This window comes from Mytilus edulis, chromosome 5 (genome assembly GCF_963676685.1).
Source record: "Mytilus edulis chromosome 5, xbMytEdul2.2, whole genome shotgun sequence".
Lineage (NCBI taxonomy): Eukaryota > Metazoa > Mollusca > Bivalvia > Mytilida > Mytilidae > Mytilus > Mytilus edulis.
The window spans coordinates 71,919,178-71,942,682 of NC_092348.1; the positions used below are offsets into that span (position 1 = coordinate 71,919,178).

Genomic DNA, 23,505 nt, shown 5'->3' on the forward strand with positions numbered 1-23,505 from the left:
CTTCATATGAGTCTGTACTGCTGTTGCATGACGGTAGTCCCGATCGAAGGTTATCGTATAGCAACCTGCGCGATGACCTTTGTAAAATATATTACTACAAATGAGTCGTTATAATGCTGCTGGTAGTCGAAAAGTTTTGAGGGATGTCAAGTTAAAACCCGTGCTTCAGTACAGTACTGCATGATTTGTACTATTATCCCTCCGCTTACAACTGAGATTTGTGTATGTAAAGAAAAATATATCTTGATGTAACAGATAGTGCGTTGTTTTTTTCTTTCATATGTCTAAATAATTATAGAAGGAATGCTACACATAATGATAATTACAGAGTATGTTATCCCAGAGTCATTTGTGTATTGCTTTACCAATGAGAAAACTATTATGTTGATGACATTATGATAACATAATATTCGAATTGGTGTATTCGGTATTTCTATGTATCTATATATATAGAAGCGAACTGATTGTAAATAATAATACAGAAGAAGTTGTAGAAAACTACATTTGTGTGATGTTGAAGTTCTCATTTTGATATAGTAACCCGCTAAGTTTATACCTATTCATATATTATACAAATCTAGTAAATGCATAATATGCAAAAAATGTATAAATATTAGATTTTTTTTTCTAGTCCTGACGTTGATCTTTGTCTTGACAATGTGTTATTTCCGCCATGTCATCCGAAAAATTCCAAATAAACATTGTCCATATCCCAGGTGCATTTTAAGATTTTGATTTAAAAATATGATTTAAACCAAAGTTCAAAGCCTCCCAGAATTTAGTTGAACATTTCCACATTTTGCATTGCTACTATACGGCCGGAACACTTCGACAATTCTGGTTAAATATTTATTTATAAATTTGTAAATAGACATAGTGTAAAGTGATTCGATGGAAAACGTAACCCTTTTTATTATGAATAAAATAAAATTAACAAACAACAGACATGACGATTGTATTTTTTAATCAACAACCGAAGTACCATTGAAAAGGCATATATGGTAGGTTACTTTGATATTTGTTTTCTATGAACATCTTATTACTACTGTACGATTTATTTTTTTGTCTGTTATATATATGTAGGACTCAAATCTATGACGGGTTCAAAATCTATGGCAGATTCCTAATCTATGGCAAATATGACGTTACAGCCGTCAAATCTATGGTAGATTTTTGTTTTCTCCTAATCTATGGCAAATTTATGAATTACGTAATTTTCCGGGAAAAAGAGTAAAATATAACGTCACAATAAAATAACGCCACATATAAGTCTTTGCCGACTTCAGCAAAGGTTTATTGACCGTGCAAAAACATCCATTTGTAAAGGCTCTCCAAAATTTCATGAAATCATGTGTTTAAAATACTCATGAAAACACTTTCCGTTTCCCTCAAAAACAATTTGACGATTGTTTAAAGAAAGATGTGATCTTTTATTCATAGGAGGGATAATAATTATTTGATGTACCGTTCGAATTCCGCGATGAAGAAAGGCAAAGCTGTTTTAGTAGTGGAATGGAGTGATAGTAAATAATTTAGCGTCTACGGCTAGCAAAGTCCTTAAAGTGAGAAAATGGAATTACAGGATACCACCAAGTTGACTTAAATCGTCACCAGTTAAGCTGGGGTCACACATTCACGATTTTTACTGCCGTCCTTGACAGGACCATTCCCGATTAAAATTTGTCAAAAGTCTGATCAAGATGCTGTGAATCGTGGATGGAAATTCGATTTGTATCTTTCGCCAGGTAAAATTCGACCGAGTCTGTCACGACTGCGTCCCGATTCTACCGAATGTAATCCGACAGAGATCAGATAGTGACAAGACAGTGAACCGACGCTGACGGAAGTTATCCGATCGAAAACTGTCGGCATAATCGGGATGATCAGGTACTGTCGGAACGTAATCCTATCACGGTCCGCTCTATCGCATTGCAAACGGCTTTGTCTGGTCTCAGTCGTATTGTATTCTGTTATTGTCGGGACTTCTCCAGATCATTCCCGTTCCACAGGACACCGTCCCGAATACACAGAACATTGTTAGGAATTCGATCCGATACAGCAGAATCTGTCACGACATAGGCACGATTGTAATCCGACTAGACAAAATCGGCTGAGTTTCCCCGAATGTTACGGGACGCACCTAACTGTCGGGGTGCTTTGCCGAACTATTCGGACCCTTCCCGACCAGTAGGAATCTGTTACGAACTAAAACGACTGCGTTCAGACATTAATAGGACATTCCAGATAATTGAGGATACTAATCCGACTTTTTCACTTTTCGTGTCGTATCGCTGTCTGATCTCAAACGGGAGCAATAATCGGCAATGTGTGAACCCCGCATTAAAAAAGATTGATTAACGCTAAAATAAATATGTGAAAGTCAAACTGTTTAATTTTCTTTTTATATACCAAAACTGCTTTCTTGTTTGTTAATGGACGTTTTTCTAGTTGTTTTGATTAATGGATTAAGAAAAGCTAATTTAGGTATTATGGTAAATCACTTTTACACTTTTTTTATGTTTGACATCACGATTTGGTTGGCCATTATGGAATTTTAATTTCACAAATAATTTAGACATGCTCCCGTTGTCGTACATGTCAACTTATTTAACACAAGTTAGTGATCGTATGTGTACTGCCTTGTTCTAGTACATTTGCACAAAATCTGCCATAGATTTGGAAACAACAAAAATCCGCCATGGATTAGGAAATTACAATACCTGCCATAGATTAGGACTTTAACAAATCTGCCATAGATTTGGGATGGCATGACGTCATATTTACCATAGATTAGGAATCTGCCATAGATTTGGAACCCACCATAGATTTGAGTCCTACATGTATATTTAATAATTATAAATAGAAAATATGCGGTTGATACCAGAAAGTTAATCAAAACTCACAATTTAAAGAGCGACCAACAAAATCATAATAAACAAAAACAAAACACAAGAAAAACGACAAAAAAGACAAACCATAGTCTACAAACACTACATAAAAAGACTAATCTACGAACAACAAGAACCTCATCGATATTTCAAGAGCTCCGGAAGGGTAAAACAATCCTGGTCTGCATGTGACACATGTCATGATAAGTACAAATTTGATGTTTTCAGTGTCAAATCTATAGCGTTCAGCCAACCCCTGATGGCTCCTTCACAACACCCGGTTTGATGACTTCATGTTTGCAAATAGGAAGCTTTGGTTCCATAGCTGTCTTGTAAGCAACTACACTCTATCAAGGATTTTATGATAAGAAACGCAAGCTCTTGAATAGCCGCTGCTGTAATACTACTGCATAGAAATGAAAAGCTGATATTATCTCTATTGCCATGTCGTAACGTTGTATTCACAAATTCAATCAACCCTTATTATCATTTTCTTTATGTAGGGCGGGGATATGCGGCAAAGTAAAATATGTGTATGTTTTCGACTTGATATATGAGTTTAACATAGTCTCCAAATTTTGAACTATTATGTGATAGTATATACTCCATATAGTTGCACGTGAGGTTGATGGATAATAGTTTCCTTTTATAATTCATCATGAGAATGAAGTATCATGTCGGCAAGAAGAGGAGCACAGTTGTTTTCCATGTGTCTGTTAAAAACACGTACGCATAACGTAACATGAATATTTAAAGTCAATAAGAAATCAAGCATATTGATGTCAGTTTCATCAATGTTTTGTTTGACTCATTTTTATTTACAAAGTTTGACTGGTTTCCCCTCATAAAATCAGATAGTTGTATCTACGTTGGACATTCTTTTTTTTATTAAATAAAGTTAGACTTATTCTTCCAATCCGTCTCCAATTTTAGATTAATATGATCAATACTGTAAAAGGTACAGAAGTCAAATCTTTGTATATATACCATTATCTTACCTTCTATACATTTATAGGGATGTAATTGGTTAAAAGCGTCCGCGTGAAGACCGTGTATATTTGATATTAGGTTAGTAGGCGGGGCTCATTTCATACACGGTTAGTAGTGGAGTTACGTCCCTTTATATTCTATATTAGGTAGTAGAAAGGAGGGGCTTATTTCGTACACGGTTAGTTGTGAGAAAAAATCTTAAAGGTTTCAACAGACGAAGAAATTGATGATAAAGATTGAAATAAATTCATTAAACACATTTAAACCTAACAAGTTGTTATCGTTGGCTATTCTTGTAGGATCAATGGAAGTAGTTTCTTAATGCTAACAGTATTGAAGACTGGCTTGCTCATTTTGATAGATCACAAGTCTAAATTTTACACGTTAAAAGATAGTCGGTAAGATAAATTCGTTACATAGTGTGCTAGTGACGTAATACGGTATATATATGGGGTCAGTAAATTCCATATGGAGATTCGAGCTTCGCTCTCACCCCATATGGAATTTACTGACCCCATATATACCGTATTATGTCACTAACACACTATGTAACTAATATTGCAAGCAGAGAAGGGTTAGATGGTATATTTTCCAACAGATCCTTTGAATTGTTGAGTATCTACATCTGATTCACACCTCCCATAAGAGTAGTTAGTTTCACATTACCTCTGAGGCCCGGCTTCGATTGCTGATTAAATAATTACTTACAGTTTGAAAAGAGAACATTATACATACACATCAACATAACGTTGTGAGTAAGGAGACTTTAAATCTTTGACAGTAAAGGAAACGATAAGAACTTGGATCATCCCTATGATTGTTAAGAATTTTCTGCTTTGTAAGTGTCTTTGCAGTTTGAATATAGTCACCAAGTGAATTTTAAATACATAATTCCTTTATCAAACATAAACTACATGGTCAACAACATGTTTGTCTTGAAGGAAGGATATGTCATTAACAAAATTTGGTTATTTGAAGATAGACGCAGCACAGTGCACGTAGACCCATTAATTTATTTTTTCTAATTTGTGCCAATTACCTGATAGCATTATCCCATGCCGAAAGAATATATACGTCTTTTTTATAACTTTAAACTTATTGCATGGTATAACCATCGACTGTCTTCTTTGGTATTTTAAAGTTGCGTCTCCAATTAATGGATTTAATTTTACCGTATTTTGTACTTTTTATACAAAGTTGTTCTTGACAGTGTCAAGGTCACCACTCACAATTAATAACGGGTCCAGCAGGATTATAAATATATATTGATAAAGAACCAAAACATGAATTCAGGAGGTTGTCAATATTGAAACCCTACAAGACGCGTTTGCAGTTATAAAATGTAGTCGCAATAGTTGTGGCCTTGGTATAATTGACGATAGGAACAGACTGATCTTTTAAGTGGGAGTTATTTTCGACAATGAGTTTGAGTATCCCTTTGGTATTTTTCCCCTTTCTTTAAGAAAGGATCGGGGTTTTTAATGCCAACTGTTTTGATGAGTTTGTAGTGATAATATCCGAGATTTTAGCTCCCAGTTTGTTTCGGATTGAATGTGAATTTGCATCAGAGGTTTCCAAACGATGAATATAGCTTAGAGCAAATGTGAAAAATACACAAAGGCTTATGTTTATCTGTATAAATAAAAGAAGGTAACTTATATGGACAGTATGGATAGTAGGTATATGATGATGGCCATGTCTACGTCTACACTTAAACTGTTTAAATAATTGGTAATTTTGTAATAAAAACAAGAATTAAGAGTAAAGTAGACTTGTCCATTCATGCATAGACTTAACTCGAATATTTCTATTGACATATATGGTCATTTCATAATAAGGACTTACAATAACTTCCCTTTCGTTTCTTCGTCATTTTCGTCATTTTACTTGTCTTTTGTGATAGTTTCAGTTTTACAAGGTGTCGTCTTTCATATTGTAATAAAGAGATTGTATGATATAATATGACTGGCTAATTTCAATGACGAGGAATAATGCTGTTTTCTCTTTTATGTAACTTTGTATGACCTGCTGTAGGTTATTTTGAAGGTTTTACTGACGATGTTTCAATTCTCATTTTACCAATCCAAGGTCATAACAATATGATTGTATACTTCGGAAGGAAATGTGATAAACGAACAGGAAGTTAATTGTTAGTTTCCTCGACATATTTAACTCGTATGTATGTACATCATAATTTCGGTCACTAAATTAGTCTAAGGCCACACCAATTTGATTCCTTGTTCGACGGAGCCGCCCGCACCTATTTTTTTCAAAACAGAATTTTTATTTTTTTTTATATTCCCACTTCCCGCATCCGGAAATGTAATCATGTCCATTTCCCGCACCGTTTTTTTTTGTAAATATTATAGAAAGATATCAACATTTGTTTTTAAAATCACAGTCTAACCTGTATATAACGATTTTAAACAAAAAAGCACCCCACCACACTTTGTAAATATATGTGAGAATATTTGTTTCAGCATTAAACCTATTTATCCAAAGTTGGAGTGCTCCGATATAAATTATAACAGCGGAAATACCTGTAAAGAACAAAAAAATTGGTTACTTTCCCCCTTAATCATATTCCCTATCAAAAAATGTTCGTTGTGAATAGAATAAAGGAGCTACCATTTGATTTTTAGGGGGGGGGGGGGGGGGGGGCTAGGATGGAATTTGAAAAAAATAGGCAGGATGAATCACTTGCAAAAAAAAAAAAGTCAGGACGACAATTTAGGTAAAAAAAAGTCAGGATAAACTAAAAAAAAAAAAAAGGCAGGACCGAACAGAGTGAAAAATAAAAAGGCAGGACAGAGATTACAGCTAAAAAAAAAATGCAGGACAACATTTTTCATCCTAGCCCCCCATACAAATCAAATGGTAGCTCCCTAAAGTACAAAGAAATTCCGAAGGATTTGCCTTCAACTACAATTATATTGTATGCTGGCGAAACAAAACTATCCATAGCCTCTGCATGTTTATGCACCTGCCCTGATTGATTGAGAGACCTGTCGTTCAGCAGTTATTGTTTGTTGATGTTGTTCATTGGTATTTTCCCGTTTGGATATACATGATTATTGATATATAAATTAGATCGTTGGTTTTCCCGTTCGTATTGTGTACGCTAATAATTTTGGGGTCCTTTATAGCTTGCTGTTTGGTCTGTATCAAAACCCTGTGTAAAAGGCAGTACTTTGACCTGTGTTTGTTATTATCAGGTTGAGAACAACCCTCCCTCAGACAAGGGGTCATTTTACTGATGTAGAAAAGAAAATAGAAATACCAAGGATTTGTATAGTTCTTCTATAAAAAAAAACCTTGGAAAACTTAGAATTTTGTACATCATATTTTAAACAACTTTTTCTAAAAGAGGGGTCCACTTATTTTGAATAATATTAAACTGTTAAAGTAAATGTGTTAACATGGTTAAAGTCCAGGAATATTACAAAATTCTTGGACATGTTTTGACCATTTAATACCAGATAGATATATAGTTCTTTGAGAAAATATGAGCCCTTTTGTACAAACAAATATATTATAACTTATATTGATCCCTCATAAAACATGTAAAAGGGATATTTATAACATTAAGGGGTTGTCCCCAAACTGATTATGACTTGGATGGAGTATTGTCTCATTGTCAGTCACACATACATAGACCAGATTTAATTATTTCTTGGTGAACAGGGAAAAAATACTTCAGAAATTCAAGAAATGTCAAAGTGCAAGTGATAAACATGATAAATCAAGCTTTAATATTGTCAAAACCTACTATTTTATGTTTACAAAAAAAAATTATAATCCCTCGCCTTTCTTTTTCAAGCTTCGCCTCAAAAATTTGCAAATTAAATATTTTTTTATTAAAATTTTCAAATCGCTCGCTCGCCCCAAATTTTGGAGTCCAAAAATCCGTAGAACAAGAAATTAAATTGGTGTGGCCTAAGTAATAATGTGTGCGTTTTATTGTATGATATCAAAATTAAAAAAAGATCCAAGAATATTTCCTTTCCATCGCTCGCCTTATCAGATACGATATAACAAATATATAACCAACTCTATTTATTTCAAAACAGCTTCAACGTAAAATCCAGAAAAAAAACCGCTTACCTGTCTAAAATACTTCAGATGAAGACTGTTCAAAGTTGGAAATATGATATGACAAGGTGCCGAACATGATCCAGCATTTGCGAACATAGCTAATTTCTTTACTATGCCAAAATGTGTTTGTTTGTTTAGGGAAAGTATGACTCTTGGCTCCAGTATCTATCCTAAATCAATTTATTAGGCTCTATGCACTTTTTGTGGGCTCCTTTTTGAAATGTGATTGAGGTCCTTCAGGCACATTTTGTCATGTGTTTGGATAACAGCTCCGATTGTAGGGCCTAGAACACCACTGATTGAGGTCCGAAGGAATGGCTACGGACTCATAAGGATTTTTGATAACAGATTATTACCCTAAATAAAACAGAGACCGTTGTATTGACAAAGTATTTAGATGCATTGGATCAATTTAATTATCAAAAGCTGAGATAAAACTGGTTTCGTATGAATACTAATAACATACAATGCCATTGTGTGCGTAGATGGTCTGTTAACAAGAAACAAGATTAAATTAACAAGACATTATGGTTTACTTAAGATTGATATGAGGCGAAATAAAATCATTTTCAAGTATTACAAAATATCTAACCCTGTTCTTATAATACATTGTACAAATACAATCTTTCATATAAAAATAATGTTAAGCAGAATAGATCGTCATGTTAAAGCCAAAGCGGAAGGCTAAACGTTATTGTAATAACAGTCGAAAGGTACGATTGCTATCTTTGATGAGTTGTTTCTAATCAGATTTGAAGCAACAATGTCTATACATGGATGAAGGGTCCCAGTCGTATGTATTGCATCAACCGATGTAATACTTATCTTGCAACACTGTGATCTAAGGAAGTGTGCTGATCAAACATAATTTTAATTAACGACGTCATTTCTGTAAAAGATCATCATGAACTGACTGTATTGAGGTCACTGAACCAGCAATTTGTAAGAAATGTTAATTGTTCTTTGGTATTTTGTACATATTCAGACTCACCTGAAATAGATAATAAAACTATCAATACAACTATTTAGTATTTAGATATTTGAAACATTTTTTGACAATACAAGCCTTATTCTTAAGGATGCTATTTCTATCAAATTTTTATTTTGAACTTTCCCGTGAAAAAATCAAGATTATATAATTTCAATAATGTTCGTAGCACAAAGTTGTTTAACGTTTCATATGAGAAAATATCATTCCTTAACAATTCTTTAGAGGTTTTAATGGAAACTCTCCTTAACAGATATATAGGTATGACATGAATGCTTAACCTGCAGATCTCGTTAAAGATCTGTATTTCAAGAAATGCAAAAACTTCAAAAGAATGCAGACTGACGTCAGCGCATGCATGTGTTTGGTCTAGTATTTTCCATCAATAACTTATTCCGATTCGATTTCATTATGTCCTGCAAGTATGTCGAAATTGCATACTAGTATATGTTTACAAATTCCTTACTTTCATATTGCCTTTAAAAGGACACTGTAGAATATAGAATCATTCTTATTTAATAATTTTAAAATCAGTAAAAAATTACTGAATAACAGATTATGTTTTTGTTGAACTTCAGTGTTTCTGTTGTTCCTTTGTTTTCCTCTTATAGTTGATGTGTTTCCCTCGGATTTTAATTTTGTAACCCAGATTTGTTTTCTCTCAATCGAATCATAACTTTTGAACAGCGGTACGCCTTTATTTACAAACCTGGTAATAAACTTTTTAAAGCTTCAACTGCTGCAGCTTGAAGTTCACTATTTGATCTTCTCCTTCTTAACAAACGGACGAGATGGTCACACGTATCTTGTGCTTCCCCATTGCAAAATATATCTGAAATGAATTATGTAAAATATGTTACGTATATTCATTACTAGTATTCGAACTAGATAGTTTTGTATGCAAATATAACTGAGAACATGTATTGTTGATTACATTCATATAAATGCTATTTATACAGAAAGGAGTTTTATAACAAAGTACTGCGGGAACAAAATACTTATTTACAAAATCGTGTTACCAGTATGGATGCATACTGGTTTATAGATGCATACTGGTATACTGAATATATTTTTTGTAAAATTTGATGACTTCATTAGTGTAAAAGAGGGGATTCTGATCTGTCTTACCAATAAGTAAAATAACAAAAATACCGAACTCCGAGGAAAATTCTAAACGAAAAGACCCTTAGCAAATGGCAAAATCAAAAGCTTAAACACATCAAACGAATGGATAACCACTGCAATATTCCTCATTTGTGACATTCATTTTCTTATGCAGAAAAGGGTGGGATAAACCTGGTTTTATGGTTAGCTAAACCTCTTACTTGTATGACAGTCGCATAAAATGGAACAATATATTAAAATGGCGTAAAAAGAAAGGGTATCAACGCCACACAAATCATAACTTCTGGATTAAATGGAACGTTAACCATCATTCGTAATCATTGTTCAATTTACGAAGTTTACCTTTATGCTCTTTTTGTAACTTTGAAACAATGTTGCATCCATGAATCTGTATTTCTGTATTTTCTGGATACAAACGGATGACTTCCATTATATGCAGAAGCATGTGATCTTTTACACCATACTCTACATGTTCTGGTACTGAAAAAAATATTTATAATAATAAATCAAATTATTTTTTATGAAATCAGTTGGGTTTTTATTTGTTGATTTCTTTAAGCTTGTTTAAAGCAAGAATATTTTCAGATGTTAGATTTAGAAGTTAAAACTGTAAATAAAAAAAAAGAGTTTCATGAACATGATAGGATTCATTACTAGTATTCGAATTCAATTTTACGGACGCCATCACGAGTTGGTAAACCTTTATGGAAAAACCGTTTCACAGATGATATCGGATATGTTACTTTCGTCGTAACTACAATCCTCTTTCCTTTTCATGAATGTAGCCTACTGAATAAGATAATTTACCGGGTTTGTAATAACATGAGCAACATGACGGATGGCACATGTGTAGCAGGATCTGCTTATCCTGCTGGAGCACTTGCGATCATCTAAAGATTTTGATGGGGTTTGTGTTGCTTAGTATTTAGTTTTCTATGCTGTGTTTTGTGTAATATTATTTGTCTGTTTGTCTATTTCATTTTAGCCATGGTGTTGTCATTATTTTCGAGTTTGACTGTCCCTCTGGTATCTTTCGCCCCTCTTTCAATGCCTATGTGTACATAACTTTACTATTTAATTTAATGTTTACTTGATTTTATCATTGTTAAAAATGAAAGTTTGAATACTGTCAGTACAATACTATAGGGTTGCGTATAAGCGGGCTCTTTGTAAGGTTAAATCAGTTCGCTTGGTATCTGCTATGATTAAATGCTTTTGGTTACATCCTTTAAAAGACGTAACTAATTGGATCCTATCTAAATGCAATCCCATACTTTTTTAAAGACATGTGTTGCATGACATGTCCTTCTCATAAAACTATTCTTGCAGTAAGTAAAGTAATTATTTGATAAAAAGTATATAAATTTTCTGATAAAAATCTTCTTACTTTTTACTAATAATGTATCTAAAGCCATCAAACACACATCTACCAGTTTCTCTACTGTGGTATGCGTTTTTATTGCGTTTATTGCAAGTTTAACTGCACCTTTTTGCACTAAACAATCTCTGCAAGCCTCTGCAAGAACAAACATTACAATCTATTATTCTTATAACATGTTGTTTCCATCATAAAATTGCTGATTTACGGAAATGCATATGACGTAAGGATCCGCCTTGTGGTAACATTCTTTAATGAGTTTATTGTTGAAACTATACACTGTTGATTGAGGAAACGGTATGGATTGTATTATAATTAGTGTTTGATGTATATAACAGGAGATACAGTTGTTGAAATAAACACATTTTATAAAATGAAGACATTATTTTAAATATATTATAACCAAGGACACGTGAATGATTCATGTTTCAGTTCCCTAATGATATATTGAACATGCGATTTCGTATTTGTGCAAAATGAAATAAAATATCTACGTTTACTATCGACCTTTTCTTACCATCCTATATTACACAATTTCTAAATGGCCTTTGTTGAAATCTATGTAGAAACCTAAGCTCCAAATATGCATTATTTGGTTAGTGTTAAAACGTAAGAAAATATTACAAAAGCATTTATTCATGTAAAAGGTATACAAAGCGTCAATACATACCATTGTTATCTGAAATATACACTATTGCACCACAGCAAATAAGTTGTATGTCACTGTTATCAACGTAAGCAGTCATGCATTTCTTCATCACATTAAACACTTCTATGCTTAAATCTTTATCATCTGTTTAAAAATGATAAGTAGCATCTGTTAAAAAATCATAAGTTTTATTGTATGGGTAAAAGATAATTTGTTAACAAATAGTTACCATCAGTCTTTTCACATGCCAAACGTCCACAAATACATAAGTATAACACCCACAACAAATAAGTAACATGACGAGTGTATATAACGGAACAAGAAACACAAATCTTTCGGAGCCACCTACAGAATTCAGGGTCCTCAGTCATCTCTAATTTCGTACTGTAATTTGTATTTTATTTTTTGTGATTCACGAATTGTTGGGCACATGGGATCAGGACCTTGTTACCTTTTTCGGGGCTTCTCAGATCCCTATTAAGTTTTGGTTGAGTTTGAGGTGCTTAGCATTTAGTACTTATGAGTTTGAATCTCCCTTTGGTATCTTTCGCCTCTTTTTACTGACGAGTCTATTAGAGGCGAAAAGCGTATCTGGCGTACAAAATTATACGCCTGTTAATTTTCTTAAAGTTTACAACCACTGTATTGATACCACTCTTGGTGGTGGTTACCACCCTAAGGGAATCACTATCCAAGATAAATAGGCAGCACAGTTTTAACATGAAATATTATTGATTTACAAGACTTTCAATTGTCGAAATACTTAGGATATTCTAAGATTTTCATTATCTGTCCTTTTAATTTTTAACGCGCATGTAGTGTATAAAATTATATGTCTGGTATCTTTGGTTAGTTTTATACTACGTTGAAATGAAACACAACACTTTTTCTAACTTTTCAATCGTGGTCAATATATTGTATCATAACAATATTGTTTTGGTAAATTTTTAGGTTAGTATGCAAGTTATGGAACATCTATGCGTTGTACACTTTGTTTCGTTTGCTTAAACATTCAATTCTCCAAATTTAAAACAAAATCATTGTTTATGCCATGAATCAGTTCTTGAGGAATGACAATACTATTAACACTGAGATAGTTATCAGCATGCCCTATATATACTTGGCAATGCACGCACAAAGTAAATCAGAGGAAAACACAAAGTTAAACAAAGGTGATCAAACTGATACAAAAGATGAAAAAGCTATCAAGAAGTAATTGACAAAACTATAGTTTGATTGATGGGTAATATAAAATCAAATAGATAGAAACTATAACGAAAATGTTGCAGCAATCTATATCTTTGACTAAACATACGCTTCATATTATAAAAATGTATTTGTCAGTAAATTGACTGCTCAGTTACATGAAGTGCTGATTTCGTTTTAATGATTAAAGTATTGTTAGCTTTTTTCTGATTTTCGTTTTGGCATTTATTTATCTGTTGTCGTCCATGTGTAAATTTCTCATTATTATATTTACAAAGCTGTAAGAAACAAAATTACAAATACAACAAAATGCTTCATTTCGGAAATATGATAACTTTAATGAAATATGTTACGTATTAAGTATACTGCACACAAAAGCGGGAAAATATGCAGGAATAGGTGTGTCCGTTCATCCGTCTGCATATATTATCTTAATTTCTTGCTAAACTAATGCATGAAATTCGACAAAACTTGTAGACAAAAGGAAATTCGAATATTATTTGTGATATCGCAGAGCAAAACATGACTATTGCATCAACAGTATATACAAATTTGCGAGGGGTTTTTAATCGTTTGAAGTAGTGCGCTCCTTTTGTTTTGAAATAAAGGAAAAAAACCATGAAAATCTCATTTTCAAGTATATATGTAGGACTCGGAGGTGCGATGGGGACGCTGAAGTGCGATGGTCCATGCCGAAGTACGATGGCCCTTTCGCTGAAGTGCGATGGTTTTGTGTATGACATTTGAATAATATGACGTTTTAAAAATACAATATGGATTCGCAGGCAAACGAATAGGGTTGTGTAGATGAAGGTTGAATGCTAACAATGGAAAGTACGGAAAAATAGACAAAAAAGAACGATTCAAGTCCCGAACAGTTTTAAGTATTATATGTTAATGTTACAAAAATATGTTTTAACATTTTAGGCAGCAAAGCGGCTGAAAGATAAACTTGGTCACCAACTGCCATGGGCTAACCAGTATTCTGAATTATGCCGCAGACTTTTTGCACGATAAAAACAGTAGACTAATGTAAATATTAATCTTTTTTTATTTTTACGTTAGCGTCACATGATTTTATGTGGGCAATTTAATAAAAAAAAATGTTTCAATGTTTTTGCTATATCAACTTTATATGATGTTGTTTTATTCCCGAGATATTTTTTTTTGTTTTGAAAGAACACCGTCACTCGTCTTATTTTATTTTATGGTTTCAGTGTTGATTGTGTACAACATGTCAGACAGAAATTAACCTGACTAAGCCCTACGTGTACTTCCCGAATTTATCATCCTCATCTTTATTTTTCGTAAAATAATTGACTAATAAGCCTCGCTATAAGTCAAACATAGATTTACTTGTCGGTATTTTACGGATACTGTTCCGACATCAAGTTTATATGAATTGATGAAGAATTGTTGTGAGCCATTGCCAAATTTTATCACAATATTTAAGTAAATGAGATGAGTACTATCATAAAGACCTACATGCTAAATGGTTTTTTTATTTCTCCCTTGAACTCTTTATTCCATACCTTTGCGTGCTAAACTGAAAATTGGAGACTTGGAAAATTAGATTAAAACAAAAAAATAAAGTCTTTGGTTTGATCTAATCATATATTAAAACATCTTCTAAATAAGAGACTAGCAGCTACTTTTGTCAAATCTTAATGGTTTTATTTTATGAAAACAGCTCATGTACGTTTTGCTTTTATCCAGTTGAACATCGCACTACAGCGTAACCACCATAGCACTACAGCGTAACCATCACCGCACTACAGCGTAACCACAATCGAACTTCAGCATGAATATTAACAAGTTAACGTCACAATGTCACCATCGCACTTCAGCATAGACAATCGCACTTCAGCGTGACCATCGCGGTTCGGAGTACCATCGCGGTTCCGAGTCCTACATATATATCAAGGACATTATACGAAATATATTAAACATTGAATAGGTAATAGAATTTATTCTTATGATATTTATGCTGTAATACAAATGCACAAGAAATAACATATAATTACATAATGATAATAACATGCACTGGAACAGCATTAACGTGAAAACACATCAAAGATACCTGCTTATACACCAGACATGCGTTTCCTTTACGTAATATTCATCAATGGCACTCGACTCAAAACAATTTCAAAGCAAAACCAAATAAAATGAAGACGACGAGCAGTAATTAAGTGTCCATATATTAAACAAGAATGTGCAAACTTCAACTTATGCAATTAATATTTGGAGTTTAGAAAAACCTTTCAGTTTTTAATATTTGATAAATTTACAGAAAATGAACATGCCAATGATGTTTATGTTTGTACTGTATAAATGCCACGCAGAGTTTTTATTTTTATTTTAGCGATGTTTATTTATTTGCCATATAAGCAGAAGGTTGGCTAGCCATAAAAACAAATTCTTTAAATGGTAGTTTGTATCAAATCAGAAACAGACAGTTGTTATCAAAAAAGTTGTGACCATTATGTTCACTTTGTTTTTGTTGTGGTTCAGTGTTGCTGTTGTTCCGTTGTGTCCTCTTATAGTTGATGAGTTTCCCTCAGTTTTAGTTTGTTACCCGGTCTCGCTTTCTCTTAATCAATTTATGAGTTTTGAACAGAGGTATAATACTATTGCCTTTGTTCATATCAGCAGATGTAACCCAACAACATCAAATATATATAACTTACACAGCGCGACTGCAGCTAGAACTTTACAACAGCTTATTTGGATGTTGCTATCATCTTCAAATTCATTTATCCATTTGTAAATATTCAATTTAATGTTCTTCTCTCTAAATAAACTGTACCTTTTCTCTAAATAACGAAACAAAATTTATATTTGAAATGTAATGTTGATTGTTTTGTTGAATTGACTTATGTTAATTAAGCAAAAAATTATGCAGTTCTTATCAAATAGTCCGTTTCTATATATGTTGGCGTTTGTTTTTGTAGCAGTTCAGCGTTTCTGTTGATCCGTTGTTTCCCTCGGTTGTAGATTGTGACCCTGGTTTATTTTCGCTTAATCGACTTATGACTGTTTAACTGTGTTATATTACTTTTACCTTTATTTGTGGTTTGTAATGTAAAAGTCCAAAAATGATAATGACATGATGTTTAATAAGCTGAAGGGGCATCTATTTTTAAGGAATTCAAGAGAAGTTATACTACTGATATCTCTAGATAAGCAAAACTAAGTAATACATGTTTACCAAATGATATGACTGAAAAAAGCTCTTAATATGTACACAAATATATATATCAATGACCTTTCACATACCAGTTTTAAGCATGTTTTCATAAAACCGACTTAGACTCAGAACTGCCTCTGAGTTTTCGTCTGTCATGTCCTTTATTTCTAACAGTAATTTTTCAGCTTGACCAATGTACCCCTCGTCTATTCCTATAATAACAAAAGAAACTTTTTTACCTGTGGAAACCCTATTACAAACGGTAACTCACATTTTAATGTCGTTTATATAGATTGTAAATACATATAGCAGGCCGTTGGCTCAGATGTTTGTTTATCATTAAATCAATTCAAAACTTGAACGACGACAAAGTTTTCTAAAGTTCTTCGTTGCTTAATTAAGAAATTACTAAAAAAAACAAGATCCCTACTCCTTCAAACGAAGTTGACTCGAGCTGAACTTACTTCATTTCTCACTTGTTCGTATAGCCCCTAACGTTTCTAGGCCCGTTTTCTACATATTTATTCATTTCTGGTTGAGCTTGAGTGTTCCCCCAATCGCCTTTTACTCATATAATTACGGTACATTACAAAAAATCAATCATTTTAACAAGTAGCTATACAAATGACAAATGTTATAAATATTGAATAGCTGTGTATTCATTCATCCCCGAGATAGGAAACAATGATAAGATTAGTTGACTAGAACTGCAGACATTACCTAACAGAAATGATATTCTGGACAGAATATTGCTTGCAAATAACAGAATGTTTGTTGAATCTGGGGACAACTTTTTGGTGCACAGTACTGTTCTTATTATCTGTATCCCATTTTCCTCCAGAAAATTATAGCAGGCATCGTCTGTTATTCAAAATAAAGAAAAGAAATATAGAACTCAAAAATGTTTTACTCAGATTATACAAAAATACATACACTACACTGCACTCTAAATTGGAGAACAAACCGATTTCTTTTTTCCAAAATATTTACTAGTTTTATTGCACTGAAATTTCTAAAACTTCTAATTTGTGTATAGTGTTTAAAACAAGAGTACATCGCCTAAATTATCATGATTATGTACTAAACGCGTCTACTACAGTGTTATTTTACTAACCAATTTCTATCACATTGCCAATGGTCTGAAGTGCTGAAAGTAAGTTATTGTCGCTCTCTGCTGTAATCGCCTTTAATACTGCTGATACACACCCACTTTTCACTGCTGTGACTTTGTTTTTGTAAACTAAAAAGGAAGAAATAGATTTGTTTAATGAAATGTTGTTTATCAAAATATTTATAGAAAGAGGCATAACTCTGATATTTTTTCACACTCCAGTTGTTTGTTCTACTTTCTTTTCGTAATTTTATTTTTTTTGACGCAGGACTTCATAGTATCGATAAACAAACACTTTATGTAGTGGTTTTATCCGACTGTCATACAAGTGAGAGGTAGCTATAAAACCAGGCTTAATCCACCGCTTTCTACACAAGAAAATGCCTGTTCCAAGTCAGGAATATGTCAGTTGTTGTCCATTCGTTCGATGTGTTTCAGCTTTTGTTAATTCTATTTGATTAGGAATTTACTATTTTGATTTTTTCCACGGAGTTTAGTATTTTTGTGATTTTACTATATAATAATTACCGTTAGCTGTTATGTTGGTTAAGGCTAAACAGCCGATCTCTTGCAACTCTTCTGATGTCTCCAATGTTAACATTGCAGATACTATAACCTTAGAACCACCTTCTGTTTCAATGTGTAATCTGTGTTGCTCTACAAAAAAAAATGCTATGGATTAGACTTAACATATTGTGAACGCTGTGAAGTTATTATAACCCGTTTATCAATTCATTCAATAAAACAAAATCAAGCATTATCGACAACACAAAGAAGCATAGGGCTTTTATTAGGTAAAAGGGCACAGAAATCAAACAAATTCTACCATAAAATGCATAATTTGCACATCAATCTCATTGTAAAATACATGAAAAACATAAACATGCAGATACACATGGATCATGTAAAGATATGTGTTAAATAATTTGATATGACTATTATTATTATTCATCTTTTATATAAGCTTTGGATTTTCAAATATTTTGGCCACGAGCATCACTGAAGAGACATGTATTGTCGAAATGCGCATCTGGTGCAAGAAAATTGGTACCGTTAATCTAATTATGAGATGGTACGCATACCTATTTCGATCGATCTATAAACAGACAGGTGCGGGAATTTTTCGCTACATTGAAGACCTGTTGGTGACCTTCTGCTGTTGTTTTTTTCTATGGTCGGGTTGTTGTCTCTTTGGCACATTCCCCATTTCCATTCTCAATTTTAGAAATTGAAAACGAGAAGTAGACGTACTCATTGAATCTATCATCTAAAAAAATGTGTAATGTCTACTACATCTATTTAGTCCTGGTATCTATGATGGGTTTAGTTTAGTGCATCATTTGATAATTACTATGTTACAGTGACTTTCACGATTGCTAAAAGAGGGACGAAAGATACCAAAGGGACAGTCAAAACTCATAAATCTAACACAAACTGACAACGCCATGGCTAAAAATGAAAAAGACAAACAGAAAAACAATAGTTAACATGACACAACATAGAAAACTAAAGAATAAACAACACGAACCCCACCAAAAACTAGGGGTGATCTTAGGTGCTCCGGCAGGGTAAGCAGATCCTGCTCCACATGCTAAACTATATTTATAAAAAATAATAAAAATTCAGATGGATGTCTTATATATTGATATTTGTTTGGTTCTTATATTTCAACTCTTATGTTTCATCATACTTACCATATACAGCTACGTTCCCTATAATCCGACAGCCATGTTCCTGTATTGGGCAGTGGTCAGGGTACTGTGTCATAGTTTTAACGATTAATGGTATTCCTTTGCTTGAAACAAATCGATGAAGAATCGTTTCTATAAAAGAGGGAAAAAAATTGATTGGATTTTTTATCTTGATTATTAAAATTTCCTAATGTCATTCATCTCCTTAATGGATTCAAGTGAAGTTTTAGTTGTGTGATTATCTAACTTAGTAATTGCAGATTCCCATAATATGTTTATTCAATCTTTTCTATTATATATAATGCGAAAAACAATTACGTACCATTTTGATAAAGGAGCTGCATAATGTCAAATAATCTGTAAAAATGTTATATACGGGGAAGGTGAAATTTTCACAAATGCATTCGGGGTGGATTGCCAAATTGGTACATACATGTATTACTAATTAGATTGATTTATTTACATATGTTTCTATAGTATATAGTAAATATGTTTGCATGCTGTTGATCAACTTTTTATCCTGTATACATTTTACATAAAGTGTATTATTAGTACCTAAAACTTATTTCTTTGTATTTGATTATTTTAGAAATATCCATACCTGCAACAATTATGGTTTCACTAATGGCAAACAATAATTGTTCTTGAAGGTCTATGTTGTCTAAGAACATGCTCGTTGCATCCAATAACACATGGACTATATCATGACTGATGTTGACATCAAATGGTTTGTCTGCAAACAAATAGAGGTATATTATAGTGTTTACTATCTTCTCTTTTAGGGATTATGTGTCGACGGTCAAATAGATGTTTTCTTTTTAACTCATGTTTTAACTCATGTTTATGTTGGGTTTTTTAAAATTATTATTTGAAAATCTACCCTTACGGCTTCTTAGTAAAGCTAAATGAATATACTCAATTCGTCCATCTTGCCAAAAAGGGTAGGTAGGTATATAAAATGGATTTTATTTTTTATTATATTTTACAAAGAATTATATAGGGAAAGTATTTGAAATTCAACTAAGCTTAACCAAACACAGTTTATAAAAAGTATACGACATGAAAACTTATGGTTGTACGACAGTTGTTATCCATTCATTTGATTTGTTTTAGCTTTTGATTTTGCCATTTCATTAGTGACTTTCCGTTTTGAATTATTCTCCGAGTTCAGTATTTTTTGTGAAATTATTTTTTGGCAGATAACACAGTTTTACCCGTCTTACCATGTGCAATTACGTTACAGATTGTCCAGCAACCGTATTCTTGTATAATTTCTATGGTAGAAAAGTTTTTCATTCCTTGAATTAGTTTCTCCATGCCACATGAATTACATACATCTGTACATGATTCCTCTGAAACAAATACATATTATAAGAGACAAATATGCAAAGAAAAAGAGACGGAATACACCAAAGGAATAATTAAAAAAAATTCATTCGTAGAAGAAAAACGAAATTACCATGTCAAATAAAATGATGAAAAGACGAACAACAGTCTACAATACACTACATAAAAAACTTGAGCAATACAAAGATTGAGCTGATGTGCCCCAGAGAGGTATACATATCCTGTTTGATATGTACTACTGAAGACTCGTAGTTATGATAATGGCAAAATCGGTATCACGTCCCAAATAAACTACTAGTATTTGAAAATTTCGAAATTAAATGTAAAGATATGAGATTATCCATATTTTAATGCGTTATGGATCTTGTATCACGACCATTTACTGTCTTTAATATTATGCAATAATAGTAATACATGTAATTCATATAACAGTATGGTTCATACATACATGTTCTTTACTGGTATAACTGATATGAAGTTTGAAGATACGCAGTAAAAGATACAGATAAGAGCTGATTAAAGGGAAAGACAACAAGTTTATGATAGAAAGAAAACATGCTTAACCAACACCTTCCAAGTACAAAACGAAAAGCTATCGCTTGCATAAGACAAACGACATAACAACAAAGGTTAACTAATCAAATGCACTGAAAAGGTATGTATTGCCTGGCCCACATGTGACGATCATTAATATTGATATTCGAGAAGAGATATAAATCGTTATTAATCGATGTAAAACTTCTACAAAATATGGTTTCAGTATGCACTTGTATTAAAATGCATATATTATTGATTGATTGACTGACTGATGGTTAACACCACTTTCAGCACCTTTGTACTATTTCGTAGCGGTCAGTTAGATTTGATGGATAAATCGGGAGTGTCCGAAAATAACCATCAATCTTAATTGGTAGGAACATTTACAATCCTAGTTGATTACGATAGAAGTCGAGCTCCTGTGCAAGATTCGGGATTCGAATTCACAACATCGGTGTTGACAGGCTAGTTATACAGGGGTTCCACTATTTACACCAATCGGCCCCCATGATACAATAGTATGATAGCATGAAATGGATAATAACGATTCGACTTTCACTACACAGCTACTTTTGCATATGTACTATTTCTGTACTAAATATATGTAGCACTGGAAATTTACTTTTAATATTTAGTACTATTTTTTTACTTTAAAATTATTGTAATATTTAGGTACATGTATTTTACAGTACTTGATTTGTACAAATATTTTGGTACAGAAATAATACAATATTCCATGTCTGAAAATCATAATTTTAAGAGATTTGAAATGGAAAAAACTTTCAAAATGCTGAAAATGTAACGGTAGTAACCAAAAATCGGTAGTACCTAAATTTCAAGTACAAATCAAGTACTGTAAAATACAGCTACCTAAATATTACAATAATTTTAAAGTAACAAAATAGTACTGAACATTAAAAGTAAATTTCCAGTACTACAGATTTTAGTACAGATATAGTACCTATGCAAAAGTAGCTGTGTATAAATTAATTTTAGCATAAGATTTACCATATTTAGTCAGACACGCTAAAGCCCATGTAGCACATTCTAACAAGCGTTCATCTTCTCTGCTTCTCTCCAAAGTATGTAGTGTTATTGTCAGCGCACCTGCATTGACAACATCGGTACATATCTCATCTAAAAAAAACAAATTAACCAGTGAAAAATTTATTTCAACTTAATATACAGATGTCAAAAATGACAAATATGATTTAAAAAAACAATTTGATATTCAAAAAGTCAATAATGAAAATTATGTGTAGACCTATTTACGTGCATTTTTGTGAAAAATATGAACATTGTTTTGTGTAAATCTGTCTTTCTGTTTGTCCAAATAACGATGTTAAGTCCTGCAAAAAACGACTGAAGTATAAGTGCTATACCAACAACAGTTCGATACTGAGGTATCACCATTTCATGAAGTAACATCCTTGAGTTGATATGATAAAATGCTGATCAATGCTGCTTTTACATAACTATAAAATCGGACATAAAATGACTAAAAAAAACAGATTTGATTGAAAATATTTTAAGCAGGATGTCTGTCTTTTACTTGTTTCTCTTACCATGTACTGCAAAGCTTCCAAGAGCTCTACATCCGTTCTCTAATACTTCGTTATTGTCCTCGAACTTTTGCATGGCACCAATAATTACATGTACTCCTCCAATAAACATGAGAGACCTGGCGATGTCAACTAAAACAGAAAAATGACGATTATAATCATCATTATTTTTGTAAATGTAAGCACGTATACATCTGAACATTACAATTTATATCTCAAAAGTGTTCATCTGGTGGAATTTATACAATAACCTTGAACAATTGAGCAACAAAAATTTAATGACATGATCGCGTGGTTCGTACATTGTGTTTATTGTATCTGACATAGTACAGAACATACTTTTATATGTATCTTCATTGGACAGATATTAGTACTGTTTGAATACAACCTTACTGGGATGTTGTTTCGACATCTTGGTGAAATAAATAAACATAACTGAGTAGTTTTGACAAGATGAAACACTACTGTTGTATCACCATGTCGGGCACTGGGAATAAGGTACATACCAGAGTTTACTAAATTGGATAAGATAAAACAACACTGTTTGACAATGTCGCTATTGTCGCCATGCCTTGACATTGTGGTGAGGATGATGGTATGACAAGATTTGTCAATCATGGAATCTATAATATCTGTGTCATCTACAATACACAATGAATTATATATTAGAAAGATAAACCTTGTTTTTCATATAAATCTCAATATTTTGCATATTCTGCATATTCGTGACGACAGCTTATTCAACAAA

General features: G+C 32.6%; 1 protein-coding gene across 3 annotated transcripts in view; it reads right to left on the reverse strand.

The window, feature by feature from the left end:
* Nucleotides 1-8,487: 8,487 nt before the first annotated feature.
* LOC139524386 (uncharacterized) overlaps nt 8,488-23,505 on the reverse strand; it is a 32,214-nt gene continuing 17,196 nt past the window's right edge. The window contains exons 6-21 of one of the 3 annotated variants that reach the window (XM_071319156.1): nt 23,264-23,398; nt 22,761-22,889; nt 22,204-22,332; nt 20,535-20,663; nt 19,913-20,044; nt 19,315-19,443; nt 18,149-18,277; nt 17,624-17,749; nt 17,230-17,370; nt 16,599-16,721; nt 16,010-16,135; nt 12,135-12,257; nt 11,474-11,602; nt 10,429-10,566; nt 9,671-9,793; nt 8,488-8,964 (exon numbers count right to left, since the gene is read on the reverse strand). In XM_071319156.1, the coding sequence (XP_071175257.1) occupies nt 8,876-8,964; nt 9,671-9,793; nt 10,429-10,566; nt 11,474-11,602; nt 12,135-12,257; nt 16,010-16,135; nt 16,599-16,721; nt 17,230-17,370; nt 17,624-17,749; nt 18,149-18,277; nt 19,315-19,443; nt 19,913-20,044; nt 20,535-20,663; nt 22,204-22,332; nt 22,761-22,889; nt 23,264-23,398 (2,030 nt within the window). In that variant the 3' untranslated portion in view covers nt 8,488-8,875. Of the gene's footprint in view, nt 8,965-9,670; nt 9,794-10,428; nt 10,567-11,473; nt 11,603-12,134; nt 12,258-16,009; nt 16,136-16,598; nt 16,722-17,229; nt 17,371-17,623; nt 17,750-18,148; nt 18,278-19,314; nt 19,444-19,912; nt 20,045-20,525; nt 20,664-22,203; nt 22,333-22,760; nt 22,890-23,263; nt 23,399-23,505 lie in introns of all 3 variants that reach the window. The other 2 variants (XM_071319155.1, XM_071319157.1) reach the window with 2 other exon arrangements.